The sequence below is a fragment of the Chinchilla lanigera genome, unplaced genomic scaffold (genome assembly GCF_000276665.1).
Source record: "Chinchilla lanigera isolate Chin_1 unplaced genomic scaffold, ChiLan1.0 scaffold00045, whole genome shotgun sequence".
Lineage (NCBI taxonomy): Eukaryota > Metazoa > Chordata > Mammalia > Rodentia > Chinchillidae > Chinchilla > Chinchilla lanigera.
In genome coordinates, this window is record NW_004955446.1 from 12,089,451 (window position 1) to 12,107,998 (window position 18,548).

The following is an 18,548-nucleotide window of genomic DNA, read 5'->3' on the forward strand; positions in this document are numbered from 1 at the left end:
CTTTTGCCGCTGAGCTAAATCCCCAGCCCCTGTAATTTCTGTTTCTTTAGTTGATAAAAAAATGTAATTTTCCTATTCTATTTCTACGCTGTTTTCTAACTTTTCTGTTATTTAATTTCCTATTCTATTTCTACAGTTTTCTAACTTTTCTATTATTTAGTTTTTTAAATTCTTAACTCAGTTATCTAAAATTAATTGACATGTGGCATGACTCGAGAGAACTTTCCTCCATATTGTTACCTGAATATGGCAAATACTAAATAATGTTTTTTGTCCCATTCCAATGGGTTTGTCAAGCCTTGTTTATCATTTTACTTTATTAATTATGAAAGGTTATGACGCTATGTTTTTTGGATTACTTACATTTTTTCACTGATTGACATTTCTTTTTTATGTTTGTTCTATGATGTTTCCATTGCTATTATATCATAATGTGTTCCAATATCTGGTGGTAAAGTACCTGTAATCTTTTGATAAATATCTTGAGTTAATTTGGGGAACACAAATTATGAATATCGAATATATGGTCAACATTTATTTTTATCCTTTCTCTTTCATTTTTATCTAGATTCATTGAATACTACTACCTGGGAATATCCAGATGTCTGCAGATATTATTTTGGTTCCTTTGGTCAGTGGTCAAGTCTCCTTTGCTCCTTGGTGTCTCTGGTTGGAGCAATGATAGTTTATTGGGTGCTTATGTCTAATTTTCTCTTCAATACTGGAAAGTTTATTTTTAGTAAGTACCATTATTATATGATTTAACTTAGTTTTTGGAGGGTTTTTTGGTTTGTTTGGTTTTTTTTCTTTTGGGTACCAGAAATTGAACTCAAGACCTTGCACTTACCAGGCAGGTGCTACCAAAATAGTTGTTTTCAAATACAATTATTATTGTAATGGTTTTAGTTCCAGCCTTAAAGTTTAGGACTTGGGATATGTAAAGTAAAGAAATAGGCCAAGAATGATGGCTGAAACAGGAAGATTGTGAGTTCAAAGTCAGACTGGGCTATATAGCAAGCCCTGTCTCAGAAACAAACAAAATAAAAAGCAAAGTAAGTATGTGATGTAACGCTGAAAAATATACTTAATTCAGTTTGTTTTCTGTGGTCGTGTTCTCAAATACAATATGTGTTATGTTCATTTCCAAACAATTTTTGAACAAATAATAGTTTTGCAAAATCTCTAATTAATATAAATATTTCCATACTTTAGCAGATGTTACAAGCATTGTTTCAACCTTTACCACCAAATTTTATTATTTTAAAGTTTATGAAAATCATTGATGTTTATTGCTAAAGAATCTGATGTGTAGATACTAGAGGGAAAAAATTTCAATCACTTATTTTAGACACATTAGACTAAAATTAGGAAATAGCAGAGAAATGGAATTTGTATGGTAAATACATCTTTTACATACCACAGAGTTGTAATCTGCCTAAATAAACTACTTGAATTCTGAACAGCCTTCAAAATGCAAACCAAATTTTCATTTTTTTTCAGTATTGGAGATTATACCCAGTGATTTTATACTGAGCTACATGTTAATCCTGTTTTATTTTTTATTTTTTATTTTGAGACAGAATCTTATTAAGTTACCTAGGCTAGGCTCAAACTTGAAATCTTCCTGAATCAGCCTCCCAGAGGCCTGGGATTATAAGCAAACACAACCATGCCTAGCTCCAGATATTTTTTGTAATATTTTTAAGTTGGATAGAGGAAATTCATTTTATATTATATAAGATCCCAATTCTTTTTTCTGAAGACTGATAGCCTTAAAGTTTAGTTTGTGCTTAGCTGCCCATAAGTAATCCCTACCTGAAAACCAAATATCAAAGTGAATTCTAACAATCACAATAGCTAATTTCCTGAAGAGTGCTTAGTGAAGGGGAAAAGTTCTATTTTTACTTTAAAGAAAATTAGGTCCTGGCCTGCCTTCCAGCTGTCACACCTCAATGAAAGGAGTCACTGGTGAGGAGGTAATACGCCATTTTTTACAACCATTAGCTGTAGCTACTTGTTAGATCTTTCTTGTGTATCTCTGTCTTCTTGAGAAACTACTTTGAAGATACCACCATGTGTTACAGCAGCCATTGATATTTTCCTACTAATCTGTCCATAACTCTGTAATGTTTTTATTGTTCCTATGCTATTTTGTAAATGGATCTATGTTTATTACTATGTGTTTCCTACAACCATTGAGAATAGTCAATGAATATTCAATTGGTCACGCATGTATAGCTCTATTTATTTTCTTTAGAAACTACTTTGAAGATACCAAAGTATAGTATAACAACCGTGGATAATAACCTACCACTTCTGTCACCATTGTTTGTCTGTTTTCCTGAGAAACTATCTTGTAGATAACAATATGTAAAACAACAACCATTGAAATTTCCTACGACTCTTTCCGTAATTTGGTAACCCACCATTACTATGTTATCCTTCTTTAACTCTTTAAAATAATAAAAGAAAGAAAGAAAGAAAGAAAGAAAGAAAGAAAGAAAGAAAGAAAGAAAGAAAGAAAGAAAAAAAGAAAGAAAAAAAGAAAGAAAAAATAAATTAGGATTGGGCTGGGGATATAGCTCAGTGGCACAAGCGCCTGCCTGGCCAGCGCAAGGTTCTGAGTTCAATTCCTAGTACCAAAAAAAAAAAGAAAACAAAAGAAAATTAGGATTTTGTTTTTACTAACAAGCATTTTTATTATCTAAAAAATTATGAATTATTTCAAACTACAAAAAATTCTGAATTAATAAAAACCAACATACTCATTAATGAATGCACTTTAGTGTTTTAAACATTTTATCGTAATTACATTAGTTTGCTATTCTTATAAAAATGAACATTGCAGATATAGTTGAAGCCCACATGTGCTCTTCCATTTTCCTTCTTATCTAAATTTGGTGTTTTATCATTAATGCTTATTCTTTTACTGTATAACTATAAGCAACATGTAGTGTTGTCTTTTGTGGTTTGTTTTGTTTTGTTTTTGCTTTTTCTGAGACAAGGTCTCATTCTGCGTTCCAGGCTGTTCTTGAACTCTTACTTAGCCTAGAGGGTCTTGAACTTGCAGTCCTCTGCCTCAGCCTGAGGGCTAGGATTACTGGTGTGCACCAACACACCAAACATATCTTAAGGTGTTTGTAAGCCATATTAATGCTTTTGCAGTTTGCTTCCCACTATCATCTTTATTAACACAAATAGTTCATTTTAACTGCTTTGTGCTGTTCAGTAATCTGAATATATCACAACTTTTTTTTTTGAGACAGGATCTCACATGCAGTTTAGGATGACCTTGAACTCGCTATGCAGCCCATACTGGCCTTGAACTCCTGGCAATCCTCCTGCCTGAGCCTCCTGAGTTCTGGGATTTATGCATTCCCTTGTTGATGACATTTAACTTATTTTGCTATTACAGGCAAGGCTTATTCCTGTCTCCTTGTATACATATGCAAGTTTCTCTAAGCTATGTACCTGTTAACACATTTCTGGGATTTGAAATGTGTATTTTTCCAACCGAATTAGAAATTGTCAAATTATTCTTTATCATACTTGTACCATTAAACTCATGACAACAATTAATGAAACTTTCCCTTGTGCTGCATTCTCTCTCACACATGATGTTATCAGATTTTATCCTAAAGGGATATGGTTTTAATTTGCATTGCTGTTCATAAGGATAACATTAGACATCCTTTAAAACTCGTATTAACCATCAAGCCGGGGATATAGCTCAGTGGCGTAGGCGCCTGCCTGGCAAGCACAAGGTCCTGAGTTCACTCACCGGTACAAAAAAAAATATTAACCATCAAATATGTTACTCTTTACTTACCTATTTTTCTGTTGGGTTGTTGGTCATTTTCTTACATTTTTATGGGAACTTGTAAAGGTTATATACTGTTTATCTACCTTTGTATTACACATATCTTCTAGTTAGCCACTTGTGTTCACTTTGTATATATTACCTCTATTCAGAACTTTTTACTTCCAAATTACTCAGTCACTGTTTTCATTGTGGTACATAACTCTTTTTATATACCTTTTAGAATCACATAGTCCAGAAAAATCCAATTAGGATTGTATTGAAATTGCTTTGAGTTGATATGTTGAAAAATATACGATAGTTGATGCCATTTGGGTCCCAAGTTTGGAATTTGATTAGATTTGCATTGGATTTGGAGAGAATTTATATCATCAAAATACTGAGTTTTCCTCTGTATGAACATGGCATGGCATAGTTCCATTTAAGTCTTTTTCAGATATCTTTACTTGATTAAGGTCTTTCATATGTACTTGAAAGATTTTCTTAAGTACTTTAAATTTTTTATAAATGTAGTTTTAATTTCTTAGGAGCACACACATTATAAAAAGTTTCAAATATGTGCGAAGTAGGCAGAATAAAATAAGGAACCTGTATTTTCCTCACCTTTCTTCAACACTCCTCTGCAGCCTGCTGTTGTGGAGTCATGTGCGGTAGTGTTTCTGAATCTTTTTTTTTTTCAGTTGCCTCCTAATGGAACCTTGCAGACATTTTCTCCCAGCCTCCCCTCCCATGAAATTTTAATATCACAGGTGTATTGTAAATATGTTTATGAACTGTGTACATATCTGTGCTTTATATGTAAAAAGACTTTTTTCCTCCTCCAAAAAAGTGTTCTCCCCTTGGGAGCAAAATCACATACACTCAGAAAGCAAGATTCGTGCTATACCCACTCTCCACACCATTCAGCTGTTATGTGCATAACTCTCTTTTTTAGATAAAATTTATTCACTGAAATACACAAATCTTTGCCATACAGTTTTGACAAATGGATATATTTGTATAACTCCTTCAAGAAACAAGAATTCTATCTCTCCAGAAAAAGAGATTTTTAATTATATAGTCAAATTATTTGTTGGTATTGCAAAGAAATCTAATTTCTTTTTCTTTTTTGGGGGGTACCTGGAATTATTTTTATTTTATGTTTGTTTATTACAGTACTGAGGATTAATCCTAGGGCTTTCATGCTGAGCTGCATCCCCTGACCTTTTAAAACTTTCTAAAATTTTGATACAGGGTCTTGCTAAGTCACTTAGTTGCCCAGGCTGGGCTTGAACTTGCTATCCTCCTACCCAAGTCACCTAGAGTTTTCATGTTACAGTACACTACCATCCCCAGCTAAGAAACTTAATTTCTAAATGTTTATTCTGAATTTAGCAAACTTGCCAAACTCTTGTTGATTCTAATAATTTTATAGATACACTTTAGGCTTTTTATATAGTCACATTATCCATGAATGAAGGAACTTGTTCCATCTAGTTATTATTTTTAAATGGTTTGTATTTATATACATACATTCATATTTGTATACATGTACACATACAAATATCCACAAACCTACAGGTATGCAGAGACTTATATACCTTTTTTTAAAAGTATAAACTGCATAGAAGTAGTGCTACATACCTTCTTCCAATGTAAGAAGTAGACATTCTTATATTGTTCCTGAGAAAGTTTTTGTAATGTTCACCATTAAATATTATGTTTGGTATGGAGTATTGGTTGTAGCCTTTAATAATTTACACATTTATTTCTTTCTTTTTTTTGAGACAGGGTCTGCAATCCTCCTGCCTCAGCCTCCTGAGTATTGGGATTACAGGCATGTGCCACCACACCCAGCTTCATTGTTTAGACACTTCTGCATATTGTTTTCTTGAGCATTTTTATTAATGTGTTTTGAATTTTACCAAGTACTTAATCTACATCTCTTTACATAATCAGTTTTTCTCCTTAAATTACTAATATGGTGAATTAAATGAATATACTTTATAACATTTAAACTATTATTACACATATTCGAGGGGAAATTTAATTAGTCGTGATGTATTTTTTTCATTCCTTACTAAATTGAATTCACTTTTTTTGGAGAAGTAGAAGCTAATACTTTGTTTAGAACTTTTGCATCTTTTCCTAAGAGTTACTGTCCTATTTCTTTTTTCTTTTTTTTTCCTTCCGGTACCAGGAATCAAACTCACGACCTTCTGCTTGCCAGGGAGGCACTGTGCCTCTGAGCTAAATCCCCAGCCCCAGTTGTCCTATTTCTTACTAGATCCTTGAGCCTTGTGCACAAGCTCCCTAGGGCTGCTGTAGCAAATTACCAAAAATTACAGGTTTAAAACAACAGGTGTTTATTCTTTCAGAATTGTGGAGACAGGAAGTTCAATATCAAAATGGGCTCTACTCCTTTGAATGCTTTTAGGAGGTATTCTGGGCTGGGGATATAGCTCAGTGGCACAGCACCTGCCTGGCAGGCATGAGGTTGTGAATTTGATTCCCTGTACCAAAAAAAGGAATCCTTTGCTTTTCCAAGCCCTTGTCAGTTGCTGGTAACCCCGGCATTTCTTGACAAATAGTTGTATCACTCCAGTTTCTCCTTGTGTCTGTCTTCTACATCGGTGTGTCTAGATTTTATTTTCCTATAAGGACGCAAGTCTTTTACTGTAGAGCCCACTGTAATCCAGTATCACCTTGTATTGATTTGGTTATATCTTGTATATATTTGGTTATATCTGCTTCCAAATAAGGTAGCATTCTAAGGTTCCTGGTGGACATAAATTTTGGGAGGGACCCACTTCAACCCAGTAGATTTGCTGTCAAGTTTTTACTAGCTTTATGTAAGTATCTGGCACCAAGAAATGACATAAAATTTCATAACTTCTAATTGTGAATCACTAGAACTTTTGAAGATATTGTAAAATCCTACAGCACTATTCTGCTGCCTTTATTCTGTCTTGAGAAACATACAGTACAGTGGAGATGAGTCAGGCACCTGTTTAACTTTATTACCTTAAAGCATAACTCAGTATATCTTATTTAAGTTTTTACAACAATAAATACATCCATTAATGCTGAGGTTATAAATATGCAGAATAAAATAAACCCCTAAAGGTCAGCAAAAAAGCACATTCTTTACCTATTCTCAAATTCATGATAGATGATGTCAGCGTTCAGGTATCTGCATATACTTTTTTTTTTGCCGCTTCCTTTAGTCTGAACTTATGAGCATAAGAATTACCATAAATCCTTGGAGCTTTAAGTGATATTCTAGGTAAGCTTTGCTGTGTATAAGTGTTGGTTTCTCCTTTTTACATGTCTTAGAACTTTCTGTGAAATGTAACTATAATAAAAACTAAATTTGTGTGAGTATAAGAGAAAAAAATTGTGCCCATTTTCTTCATTCCAGAGCTTTCGGCTGTCATTGATTTAGCCTTGTGGGTAGCTTCTTAAAAATCTTTATTCAAATGAAAATTTTCCACAGTGGGACTGTCAGACTCATGACTTTTTTATTCCTGTAAGTGAACAAAACCGTAGAAGGGAAACCTATGTTAACAAGAAAAAAATACTAGTTCAGTGTACTATTATACACAATAGATATATTTTAAGTTTTTATAAATGACACTAGGTAGGATTTTGCATCTTTTGTTCATTGTTAAACTATGTTTTTGTTTTTAATTTTTAGATTTTGTTCACCACATTAATGACACAGACACTATACTGGGAGCCAATAATAGCAACCTTGGTAAGGACTTTGTAATTCAGTTTGTTTCTTTGTTCCCCACCTTCTTCCAAAGACTTAAATTAGAATATATGATCTTATTTTAGAAAAATGTTTAGTAAAAAAATCGTTATTGTGTTAACTGAGATGCTACCAAATTGTTACTAACTGATACTTTACGAAGAGACTCCCAAAAAGATTGTGTTAATGTGAGCTGGGCAACATTTAGTCCATACAGGTGTGCATCCCTAATCCAAAAATCCAAAATTTGAAGGGCTCCAGAACCGGTTAGGAGCTGGGAATATAATGTAGTGATAGAGTATTTGCCCTAATTCAATCTTCAGCACCATAAAACCAAACCAGTCAGGGTATAGTCAGTAAAATCTATGCAAATATTCCAAAAGAAAAGGAAAAAACTCCAAAATCTGAAACACTTCTGGTCCCAAGCATTTTGGATTAGAGATACTAAATTTGTTTTATTACAACTCACAATTGTATCCAGAGTATCTGTATTTGCTAATGAATAATCAACATTTTTAAAGAAACTATATCCATTCTAATTCCCTTCTATCTCTTCTAAATAATTAGAGATGAACAGTTTTTTATACAGAGCTGATTACTAACAAATGCTGTATTGTGAAACCAAATAGAATAGTAAGCTCTTTTGTGAAATTACTAAGAATGATTTGTACTCTGATAACAGACAAAATTGCCACCAGTAGGTCAGTGTTACAAAAAGTACATCTACTGATTTCCCAGTTGTCTGAATATTATCTAGGCTCTCAGGCATCTTACAAGTATGATAAATTTCCAGAATTATTTTGGGTTGCATTTTCATCGATGATTAGGTTTGTTATTAAAAGAAATCTGCCTTTTGACTTTTTAGCTACTAGTGTAACAAACCATTAATTACCCTGAATTATATTTCTTACGTGTTATAAAAATAAAACCAAATACCATCAGCCCAATATTTTCTTTCCGCTGATGGAATGAAGCAATATTTGGTGGGATATTTTTATTTCTGCCTCCAGCAGAGGTTAAAGATATACCTCAAAACTTTCAAGATTTTCTCACCTTTAATCATTTATTTTTTAGGTCAAAGATTTGTAATGTACCTAAAAATAGCCCTGTGTTTTTTTTTCAGAAAGGAGAAACTTATTCATGGTAAAAGGCAAACATCTCTCTCCAAGGAGTTGATTTTCTGCTTTTGCGGTCTTCTCTAACACAATGCTTTTCCATTGCAGTGATTTGCCCAAGTCCTGGGAGTGGAGGCCATTCTGACAATGACTCCATGATTTTCTACGCCAATGACACAGCAGTCCAGCAGTTTGAAAAGTGGTGGAATAGATCCAAGACAGTGCCCTTTTACCTAATAGGGCTCCTCCTGCCATTGCTGAATTTCAAATCTCCTTCATTTTTTTCAAAATTTAATATCCTAGGTAAGGTATGATGCCAAATTACAGAATATCTGTATAGTGGAATATATGCTGGATTCTGCAGTACTATGGTCTAACTGGGGAGAGAGTTACCTTTCAGGCCTGGTCTTTATGTTTAACTTATTCAATTGTATACTACCCTGGTTTTTGTTAATATGCAGGGTGGTACAAAGAAAAATACAGATGATCGTTTCCATTTCAAGTCCCTTTTTGGCTTTTTGAGAGATGAGTTATTTGATTTCCCATTCTTACCTTACTGAACAACTCTACCTTCTTTCTTCTTAGGCCATAACTAGAGAAAACAGACCAAATTTTAGGGGAATTGCAAATGGTTATAGGAATCCTCACTATTAAGGGTTGAAGACACTAGAACTTACTAAAGGAATTTATCTATTTTTTTTGGTATTGTTTCCCTTTAAGAGTGTTGCACGGAACTGTCATCTGACTTTAAACCTGAGATCATTCTCTAACTCAAGCTTCTTAGATTTATTCTGCTTTTACTCTGTTCCTTGGTTCTGGTTCTTTCTTAGAATCTTCTTCCCTCCTTAAAGGATCAGCCCTGTTTCTGTGAGTCCTGTTTTTCAGAAACCACCAAAGGAATGTTTTCATACCATTTAAGATGGCAAAAGGAGCTCCCAGCGAGAGCTCAAATCTGATTAACTAAAGAAAATACAAGGATAAGAAAATTGATGGATCCAAATACACTGTAGGATTTTACCTCCTCTCTATAAACCTGACCTTTTAGTAAGCAGCCTATGTAGTATAAAACAATCAGATTATCTGTCACATCGATGATCCAGAAAACATATAACCCAAATGTAGATGGTTTTCCAGAAGACAGAAAGAGGAAGTAAAAATACTTCTTTATGCCATTTGCCTCACTGTAAGCTGCTATAAACAGAAAATGAAGCGTTGTGGTTATATAAGCCTTCGTCTCTTGTTTTCATCCTTTCTGAATTAGCTAATCTCTAAACCCACAATAGAGCTTATACAGCTCATTTGTGGTTTCCTGATTTGCTTGCTGACTTTCCAGTGGAACAAGTCTTTTAAAAGCATATAAACTTATAGAAGGATTTGCTCAGTTGGGCAAAACAATCAGCAAATTTCTAACCAGATGGATTATAATCCAACTCCTTAAGCATATTTTCCTTTTGCCTTTTCCTTGGTACTTTCTCTGTTTTTGAACTTTTTTAGAAGAACTAACATCATGGGATATCCCTAGGTCTCCTGACTGTGCTCCATGACTGGACTTACATCATCAAAAGGAATCATTCTCCTGAACTTCTACATTGCCAGAACATGCTGCATGCCTACTTTACCCTGTCTGTAATACCTGGAGTGGAATCTGGAATGTTTCCATCAGTGAAGTAGTACTACCCAGTCAGAACCTCATATAGCTACTAGATCAGATTATTCATAAATTGTGTAGCTTATCACTTTCCTTAAATGTTCATGATCCACATTCACTATTTTCGTTTCTTATCACTTCACGTTAACTATTGTGACAGACCTTTCCAGCTTTCTCCATAATCTCTAACACCTAATACCAAGAATAAAAGTTGGTTTCGTGTTATTTTATTCTTCTGTGTAACTGTACAGTTTAATGATGGACTCTTTCTGCACACATTGGCCATACATAATGATTATATTCCTTGTGGGGAGTTGATTCATGTACATAGCACATCTCAATTCTCTTTTTGCTCCCTTTTCCTCTCCTCCCTTGCCCTTCTTCCATTTCTTGATTCCCTTCCCATTTGAAAAAAAATCTATCTCCCTACTTCCTATTATCTATTTTTTACTTTGATCTTTATTTATATTTTGGGTCTCTCATATAAGATAAACCATGCAGTATTTAAACTTGTATATCTGATTTATTTCACTTAACATTACAGTCTGAAAGTGCATCCATTTTCCTACAAAAAACTCAGTTTTGGCCTTCTTTATGGCAGAGTAGTACTCCATTGTATATAAATAACCACATTTTCTTTACCCATACTTCTATCTTCCACCAACCTCAGTACATAAGTAAATTAAACAGTTTTGCATTTAGCAGTATATAAGCTACCTTCATCCAGTTCTTTACGTAGATTTTTTTTTTTTTTCTGTGAACTCACATAACTCATTTCTGTTCCTCAAGTCCCAGCTGAGTTTTAGTGGGAATAATCAGTGAAGGTAATAATGTGCTATACTTTCTTGAGTATATGGAGATTAAATTTAAGTTTAAAGTAGTCTGATCATAAAAGTTAATTGCTTCTGAATTTTTTTCTTCCAGGCACGGTATCTGTTCTCTATTTGATTTTTCTAGTCACTTTGAAGTCTATTCAGTTGGGATTTCATTTGGAATTTCACTGGTTTGTGCCAACAGAATTTTTTGTACCAGGTGAGCTGTTCTGGAAAAATAAAGAATTAATAAATTACAATAATGTGATCTTTAAGTTAATCATTACTGTATGCTATTCTAAACAAATAATGGTATTTTTTATGCTGAACATCTTTATTAATCTTGTTAAGCTAAATGGACTATGTTGGGACTTCTTTAGATATCTTGCAGTTAGGGGTTACCAAAGCTGCTTGCCATTTTTAGTGGTAGTTAAAGTTCATTTAAATTATTATGCAATTGAAAAATCAAAAGCTCTTTGTCTTGCCAAAGAAACATATCCCTATGGCCAATGATGTATGTTGTAATACTGCTCATTAAAATCATGGTTCTCCTATGGGTTTTTTGTATCACTGTTCTCTAACTACAACTATGATTATTAAATGTTTGACTTTCTCCTTCTTTTTTTTTTTTTTTCTTGTGATTATAGCTTAGCAATTTCTTTGGTTTCCCCCAAGTGTAGAATATTTTGGACATGATAAAAGCACCATGAAGCAAAAAATAAATAAAGCTAAGTGAGGAGACAGATTAGATAATGGAATTGACTGTTCTATGAGTATCTTGAAAACTAGTACTGAGAAAATAGTACACAGTGTGTTGCTGGTTGAAATGACTGCTCTCTTCCCATTCGTCACCCTTCAGTCTAGACAGTCTCGATTTCCAAGTCTGTGTTTAGTGCCTACTGTGTGTAATTGTTATTTACCACCCAATTTGTTTCTTTTCTTTTTTTTTTTTTTTTTACAACATTCCTGAGTTTTCCAGGTGTGGATATGGTGGTCATTGGCAGTTGTTGTTTACATTTCTGTGGTTTTTAAAATATTTGACTACATTGGTTTTGATTTTTTTCATTTCTGTTCAAAGCCCACAAAGACTCAAAAGTCAGGGTAGATTCAGAACAAAGGAAGTATTGAGGTTTGAAAAGCTCTCTTTTGTCCAAGATTATGTTTAAAATTGGACATGAATGAAAACAGAAACTTTAAGCTAGTTTTCCATTGACTGATAAAAATAATCTTAAGATATTCTAAAATTAGGTCATTGTGATTTATAAAGAATCTTAATGATAATAATAGGACATGAGAAATAGACATAAGGGAAGGAAAAATGGTTATTTAGAAAACAGAAAAAAAATGTTTTAATAGACATCACGTTATTTATTTCACATAGCTTAATTTTTACATGATATGAAGGAAGAATCAGGAAGATTAATCAGGAGGCTGAGTCAGGAGGATTGCCATGAGTTCAAGGCCAGCCTGGACTAATAGCAAGACCTTGTTTCAAAGCACACACACACAATCTCAGAAATCTAGAAGGGATGAATGTTACTGTCTTAATGAGAATTTTACATAAATTCTGATCAAATCTTTGCTTATGTATTTGCTTATGTTTGTTTCTAAAACTTTACTTTTTTTTTCTTGGTGTGGTGATTAAACCCATGGCCTCATACATTGCAGGCAAGCCGTTTACCACTGAGCTACATTCTTAGCACTAAAAGTTTACTTTTCAGTGCCATAGATCTTGTCATCAACCTTTCTCTGAGGTAACTAGGGGAAGAATGAGAAAAACCCTGCTTATATCATCCTACCTTTTCTTGCCTACAAGGGACTTTACTTTCGCAGTAATCACTTCTTTCTCCCGAGTCACGTAAAATCATAACAGTTTTCCCCTACTGAACTGTTCTACCAGTATACAGCTAGCTCCCAACATAAATAGCAGAAATTCATGTGGCTTTATATTCCCTTCAGTTATTGCCTCCTTTTAAGGAAATTTTTTAGAAACATTGCATATGCTTACTGTCTCCAACTCCTCTTTCTGTTTGGCTTTCAGTTCTGTTCTACCAGGCTTTTGCCCAGTCATTCCTCTATGAGCAGTGACTCTATCTTGCCAGTACAGTGACCACTTCTCTTACTCAGATTGTCAGCAACATGGGGCAGCGTTCAGTCACACTGTTTACCTTTAAACACTTTCTTTACTTGACTTTAAAACTTTCTTTTGATTCTTTCTATGTAGCTGGCTATTCCTTCTCAAGTTTCTGACCTCTAAAGGATATAGTTGTCCAAGGTCTAGAACTCAAGCCTCTTTTCTCTCCTTCCTCATTCCCTAAGCAATCTTATATAATCTCCTGGCTTTATATATTCCCTGTATGGTGATTATTCCCAATGTTACATCTCTTGTCCAGCTTCTCCCTCAAAATCCATACTGCTACATCCCTTGTCCCTTCTGAATCTCTACTTGGATGTCCATAAATATCTCAAACTTAAAACTGACAAGAACTAAAACTTGTTTTCTCCAGTGTCCACTTCTATCCACTAATCTGTTTAATCTGCTCTTCTGGATTTCTCTATCTTAAAAATAGCAGATTTAGTTTTCTACTTGATCAGACCAAAAACTACACAGACATCCTTGACTGGTCATTCTCCACCCTCCACATTTAATCCATCTACAAAGCATTTTACTTTTTAAAAGAATTAAAGGATGATCTTAGTTACTTTCTTTCATGGCTGAGACAAAATATCCGACACCTATATTTTAAAGAGGGAAGATTTATTTCAGGTCACAGTTTGTAGAAGTTTCAGTCAATAGTTTAGAGGTTGACTCTGTTCAGTCAATAGATGTTTCAGCTGGCTGCAAGGTAGGCTGACATGGCAGCACAAGCAGAAGGCAGTAAGCAGCAGCAGCAGCAGCAGCAGCAATAGGCCTGCCTTTTTTTCCTGTGCCTTTATATTCCATCCAGGCTGTAAGCCTGTTAATTGGTACCACTCACACCTAAGGTGGAGCTTCTGTTAGCCATCTTCTTAAGCCTAGCATCACACCCTTAATCCACATTTACACACCCTAATCCAGCCACCTTTGAAACTACCTCCTATGACTACATGAGGCTTTGGGGGGATACAAGCCAAATATTCCACACTTGGCCCCCAAAAGACTCATGCACATCCCCTTATGCAAAAGTTCATCTCTTAAGAGTTGCCAAAGTCCTAACAGTTTCAGCATTGCTGAACATTCCAAATCCAAAGTCTTCTCTGAGATTTGAGGCAGACACTTAGCCATGGGCCCCTCTATAAAAGAAAAGAAAGTTAAATACTTACAACATACAGTAGCACAAGTTAAACATTCCCATTCCAAAAAAGAGGAGGATAGAAAGGAGTGGAACCAAAGCAAGTCCAGAATCCAGCAAGGCAAATATTAAGCCCCATAGTTCCATGTCTAGCATCTGAGGGAGCTTGTGGCAAGATGTGAACTCCAAAGTGCTTGGGTGGCTCTGCTCTTACAGCACTGTGGATGTTGCAGCTCCCAAGCCTTCTCTCTTGGGCTGGCTTTGCTCACTCTTTGTAGCTTTCTTCAGGTGATCCATGTTTCTGGCTTCTCAAACCTTCTGGGATCTCTACTGAACATTCAACTTTACATTCACAGCTTTGTACACAGCCCTCTCAGAGGCCTAGTGCCTGGCCTCCCAGGCTTTCTTCTGAAATCTGTGTGGAAGCCTTCCTGACGCCACCACTCTTGCATTCTGTATGCATTTAAAACTAGCACCATGTGAATGATGTTGCCAACATCTGCCACCTGCAGGAGCAATAGCCAGGCTTCCTTCTCTCAACTGCAAGGGTCAAGTGCCTAGATTGTTGAACACTATGAACCAAATCCCAAGGAGCAACTTCTCTAGTCTGACACCATTCCAAAACATGGTGCTCAGGGGCTTTCTTCTTAAAGAAAATCTTTGACTTTTGGAACTTTGAGTCTGCAAAGGGTGGAGTACTACTGGTTCTTGTGATGTCTGCAACTTTACTGGAGGTTCCTTTCTGGGCAAACTCAAAATGTTTGAAATCATTCTGTAGGGTCCTTTGTTCTTGATTCTCAAAATAGATCTGGCTAAAAGCCCCGAACAGTAGCCATGCCATAGTCTCAACATTAGACTGCCTTAAAATTTCTTCTACAAGATTAACTAGTCAGTTACCCTTAATCTCAGTTTTAGGCAAAGTCTGTGGACAAGAGCAAAATGTAGACATGTTTTCTGCTAAAGCATGATACACAAGATCCAGAGTTCAACAGCCAATGCAGTCCTTGTTCCTGACTGAAACCTTCTGAGTCTAGTCTTTACCAGCAGCATTTCTCTCTGCATTCTGGTCTTCTGAGCTCTGGCCAGACTCTCCCATCAAGTTCAACTTACAGCATTACAAGGCTGCTTCTTCAGCCTGCATCTCTAGACCTTTCCAAACTCTTCCAGCAAAGCAGATCCAAAGGCCTTTGAACCTCATGGCCAGGGAGTGTCACAGCAACAACCCAAGTTCTCTTGCACCAAAATCTGTCTTGGTTACTTTTCTCATTGCTGAGACAAAATACCTGACACCCACAGTTAAAAGAGGAAAGGTTTATTTCAGCTTACAGTCTATAGAGGCTTCAGTCCATTGTCTGAAGTGCATTTCTGGTTCCAAAGCAGGGTGGCATGGCAGAGGGGAATCACAGAAGAGAAGTTCATGGCATGACAGAGCAGACAGAAGGCAGCAACAGCAAGCCTCCCTTTCCCTTTTATCCCTTTGCAAGTACTAGCATGTACAAGACCCTGGGTTCAGTCTCCACTGCAGCATAAACATACACACACAAAAGAGAGAGCCTGACTACTTCTTTTAATTTCTACCCAAAAATTATGTCAATCTACTGCTCTCTCACCTGTGTTACTATCATACCTCCTAATTAATTTTGCTGTCTCCACTCTGTCTCCTCTACCATAATCTTTTCTATACATAGTAAATAGAGTGATATTTTAAAAAAATAACCTGCAGAGTCACTAATGGTCTCTTACCTCATTGAGAATGACAGCAGTGTCTATCACAGTCCATAGTTCCAATATGAACTGACACCTGGTATCCTTCCTGATTTAATTCCCTTCTACCTTCCCTCTTACTCTGTCTACTCTAGCCATATTGGCATACTTATTAGCTTACTTACATATTGGTTTACTTATTCCACAAAAATGCCAGACACACCCTGCATTTGCTGTTCCTTCTGTGTGAAAAGCCCTTCTGTTTTTCCAGTTATTTAGACATTATCATTAATGACATCTTCCCTGACTATCTGCTCACCCTATCCCTCCTTGTGCCACGTTTTTCTTAGGAGCTCTTGTCACTACCAAATCTTATGTGCAAATATTTGTGGTTGTTTAATCTTTGTTGATAAAGATTTGGAATATTGAGAGACACCCAGTTATTCTAATCTACTTGGTTCCTGAGTTTCAGAAAGCAGCAGAAGAAAATAGGTTCATCTAGAAATGTTTCAAAATCTTTTTGATTCTTGAATTGGATAGTGAAAGCTCAAATGATAAAGGAATACCTATGTTTCTTTTTTTACTTATGTATCTGCCTCTTTGAATTGGAATGTTAACTTTCTGAGAAGAGGAATACTCTTCGGTTTAGTTTTTTTGTACTTCTAAATTATTGTTGTATCTCAAGTCCTAAAATGCTCCCTGGCACATAGTAAATGCTCAGTAAATAATTGTCAAATACATGTGTGTTTATTTCTACTCCCTCCTAAAAAAACATGAAAATAACAGTGAAGAAATAAATGTAAGAACCAAAGACAAAGAGAATCTATAGAACAATAACTGTCAAGAGGTAACAGTAGATTTTTAAAAGCTGAGAAACTGATAGATGTTGATAACTGAAAGCAAAGCAGGAAAGCTAAAATACCTAAGTGCCTATAAAGAGAGATTCGGTACAGAGAGGGTTGATTTTGGCTGAATGGTCCTCTCCCCTTTTCTGACCTAGCAAGATAGAAGAAACTAAATCAAAGAGGCTCTGAACTTGAGTACATGTGGTGCATACCAGATGGCCTTAGTCTACAACTGGAATTAAGTGAAAGGATATAGGCTGAATGTTGAGGTTTCTCTTTCCACCTCCCCCACTAAATTTCTTTCTTTGACTCTTTGGTTTCCAGAATGTTGACAGCTAGGGAAGGATACTCTTAAGAAGCTGACAAGCCCCAAAAGAAAGAACCAGAGTCCCTGATACTTGGGTTCTGCCACAGATGTACCTTGCTTACATCAGACTTTGTAGACATCAACTAAGTACTGCTTTTTTTAGTGCTTTACCTTTAAATATAAACAAAAGGGCAAAAATCACGGACATTTGAGTAAAACCTTGTACATGAAAGTGAAATGGGGAAAAATGTTGGAGGAGAGAGAATGAAACGAAAAAAAAACTTTTTTAAAGTTACATTTTTAGGAGCTGGGGATTTAGCTCAGTGGCACAGCGCCTGCCTGGCAAGCGCAAGGTTGAGTTTGATTCCCAGTACTGGAAAAATAAATAAATAAAAAATAAAAAAATACAGTTACATTTTTAAAGCAATAAAAAGTAGTGTTTTGGAGTCAAGCATGGTGTCATATGTCTGCAATCCCAGCTTCTGGGGAGGTCAAGGCAGAAGGATTGCAAATTCAAAGCCAGCCTGTTCAATTCAGCAAGACCCTATTTCAAAAAAAAAATTAAAATGGCTGGAACTCAGTGCTCCTTTGGTTCAAAATTAATGGCCAAAAAACGTGTTAATATCCAAGAAGCAAGCACTAACTATTTAGATACCAAAGAAGGAGAGGATTTATTCTTAGAAGTAAAGTATATAATAGAAGTTTAAAATTCAAGGGAAGCTTGCAAAATGTTTATCTCCTAAAGAGCAGAAGAGAAAATATAGGTGAATGAATAGAAAGAAAGAAAAAAGAAAATGCCCGGTGTGGTGGTGCATGCCTGGAATCCCAGCACTCAGGTTGAGGCGGGTGAAGCAGGAGGATTGCCACAAGTTCAAGGCCAGCCTGGGTTCCATAGCGAGTGCAAGACCAGCCTGGACTACTACATAGTGAAACCCTGTCACAAAAAACCAAAAAGAAAAAGAAATAAAAATGGAAAAAAAAAAAGATAAATTACAGCAGTAGTTTAGGTGGCCCAATAATCAACTGTAAATAGTTTCATAAAGAATAGAGAAAATGAAATTTTTATTAAGAAATTTTCCCATAACTGAATAATATAAGTGTCTAGAGTCAAAAGACTCAAAGTGCCCAGCACTTGGAGTAAGACCCATGTTAAAGTGTATCATCATAAATTTTAAAATACCAGGGATAAAGCACCGGGCATGGTGGTACACACCTGTAATCCCAGCACTCCGGAGGCTGAGGCAGGAGGATTGTTGTGAGTTCAACACCAGCCTGGGCTACAAAGTGAGCTC

At 35.5% G+C, this 18,548-nt stretch overlaps 1 protein-coding gene across 6 annotated transcripts in view; it reads left to right on the forward strand.

Annotated features, from left to right (window-relative positions):
* Nucleotides 1-18,548, forward strand: part of Slc38a9 (solute carrier family 38, member 9) — an 89,364-nt gene that overhangs the window by 46,603 nt on the left and 24,213 nt on the right. For all 6 annotated transcript variants that reach the window (XM_005392695.1, XM_013518400.1, XM_013518403.1 and 3 more), the window contains 4 exons: nucleotides 569-739; nucleotides 7,497-7,556; nucleotides 8,777-8,971; nucleotides 11,241-11,348. In XM_005392695.1, the coding sequence (XP_005392752.1) occupies nucleotides 569-739; nucleotides 7,497-7,556; nucleotides 8,777-8,971; nucleotides 11,241-11,348 (534 nt within the window). The remainder of the gene's footprint in view (nucleotides 1-568; nucleotides 740-7,496; nucleotides 7,557-8,776; nucleotides 8,972-11,240; nucleotides 11,349-18,548) is intronic.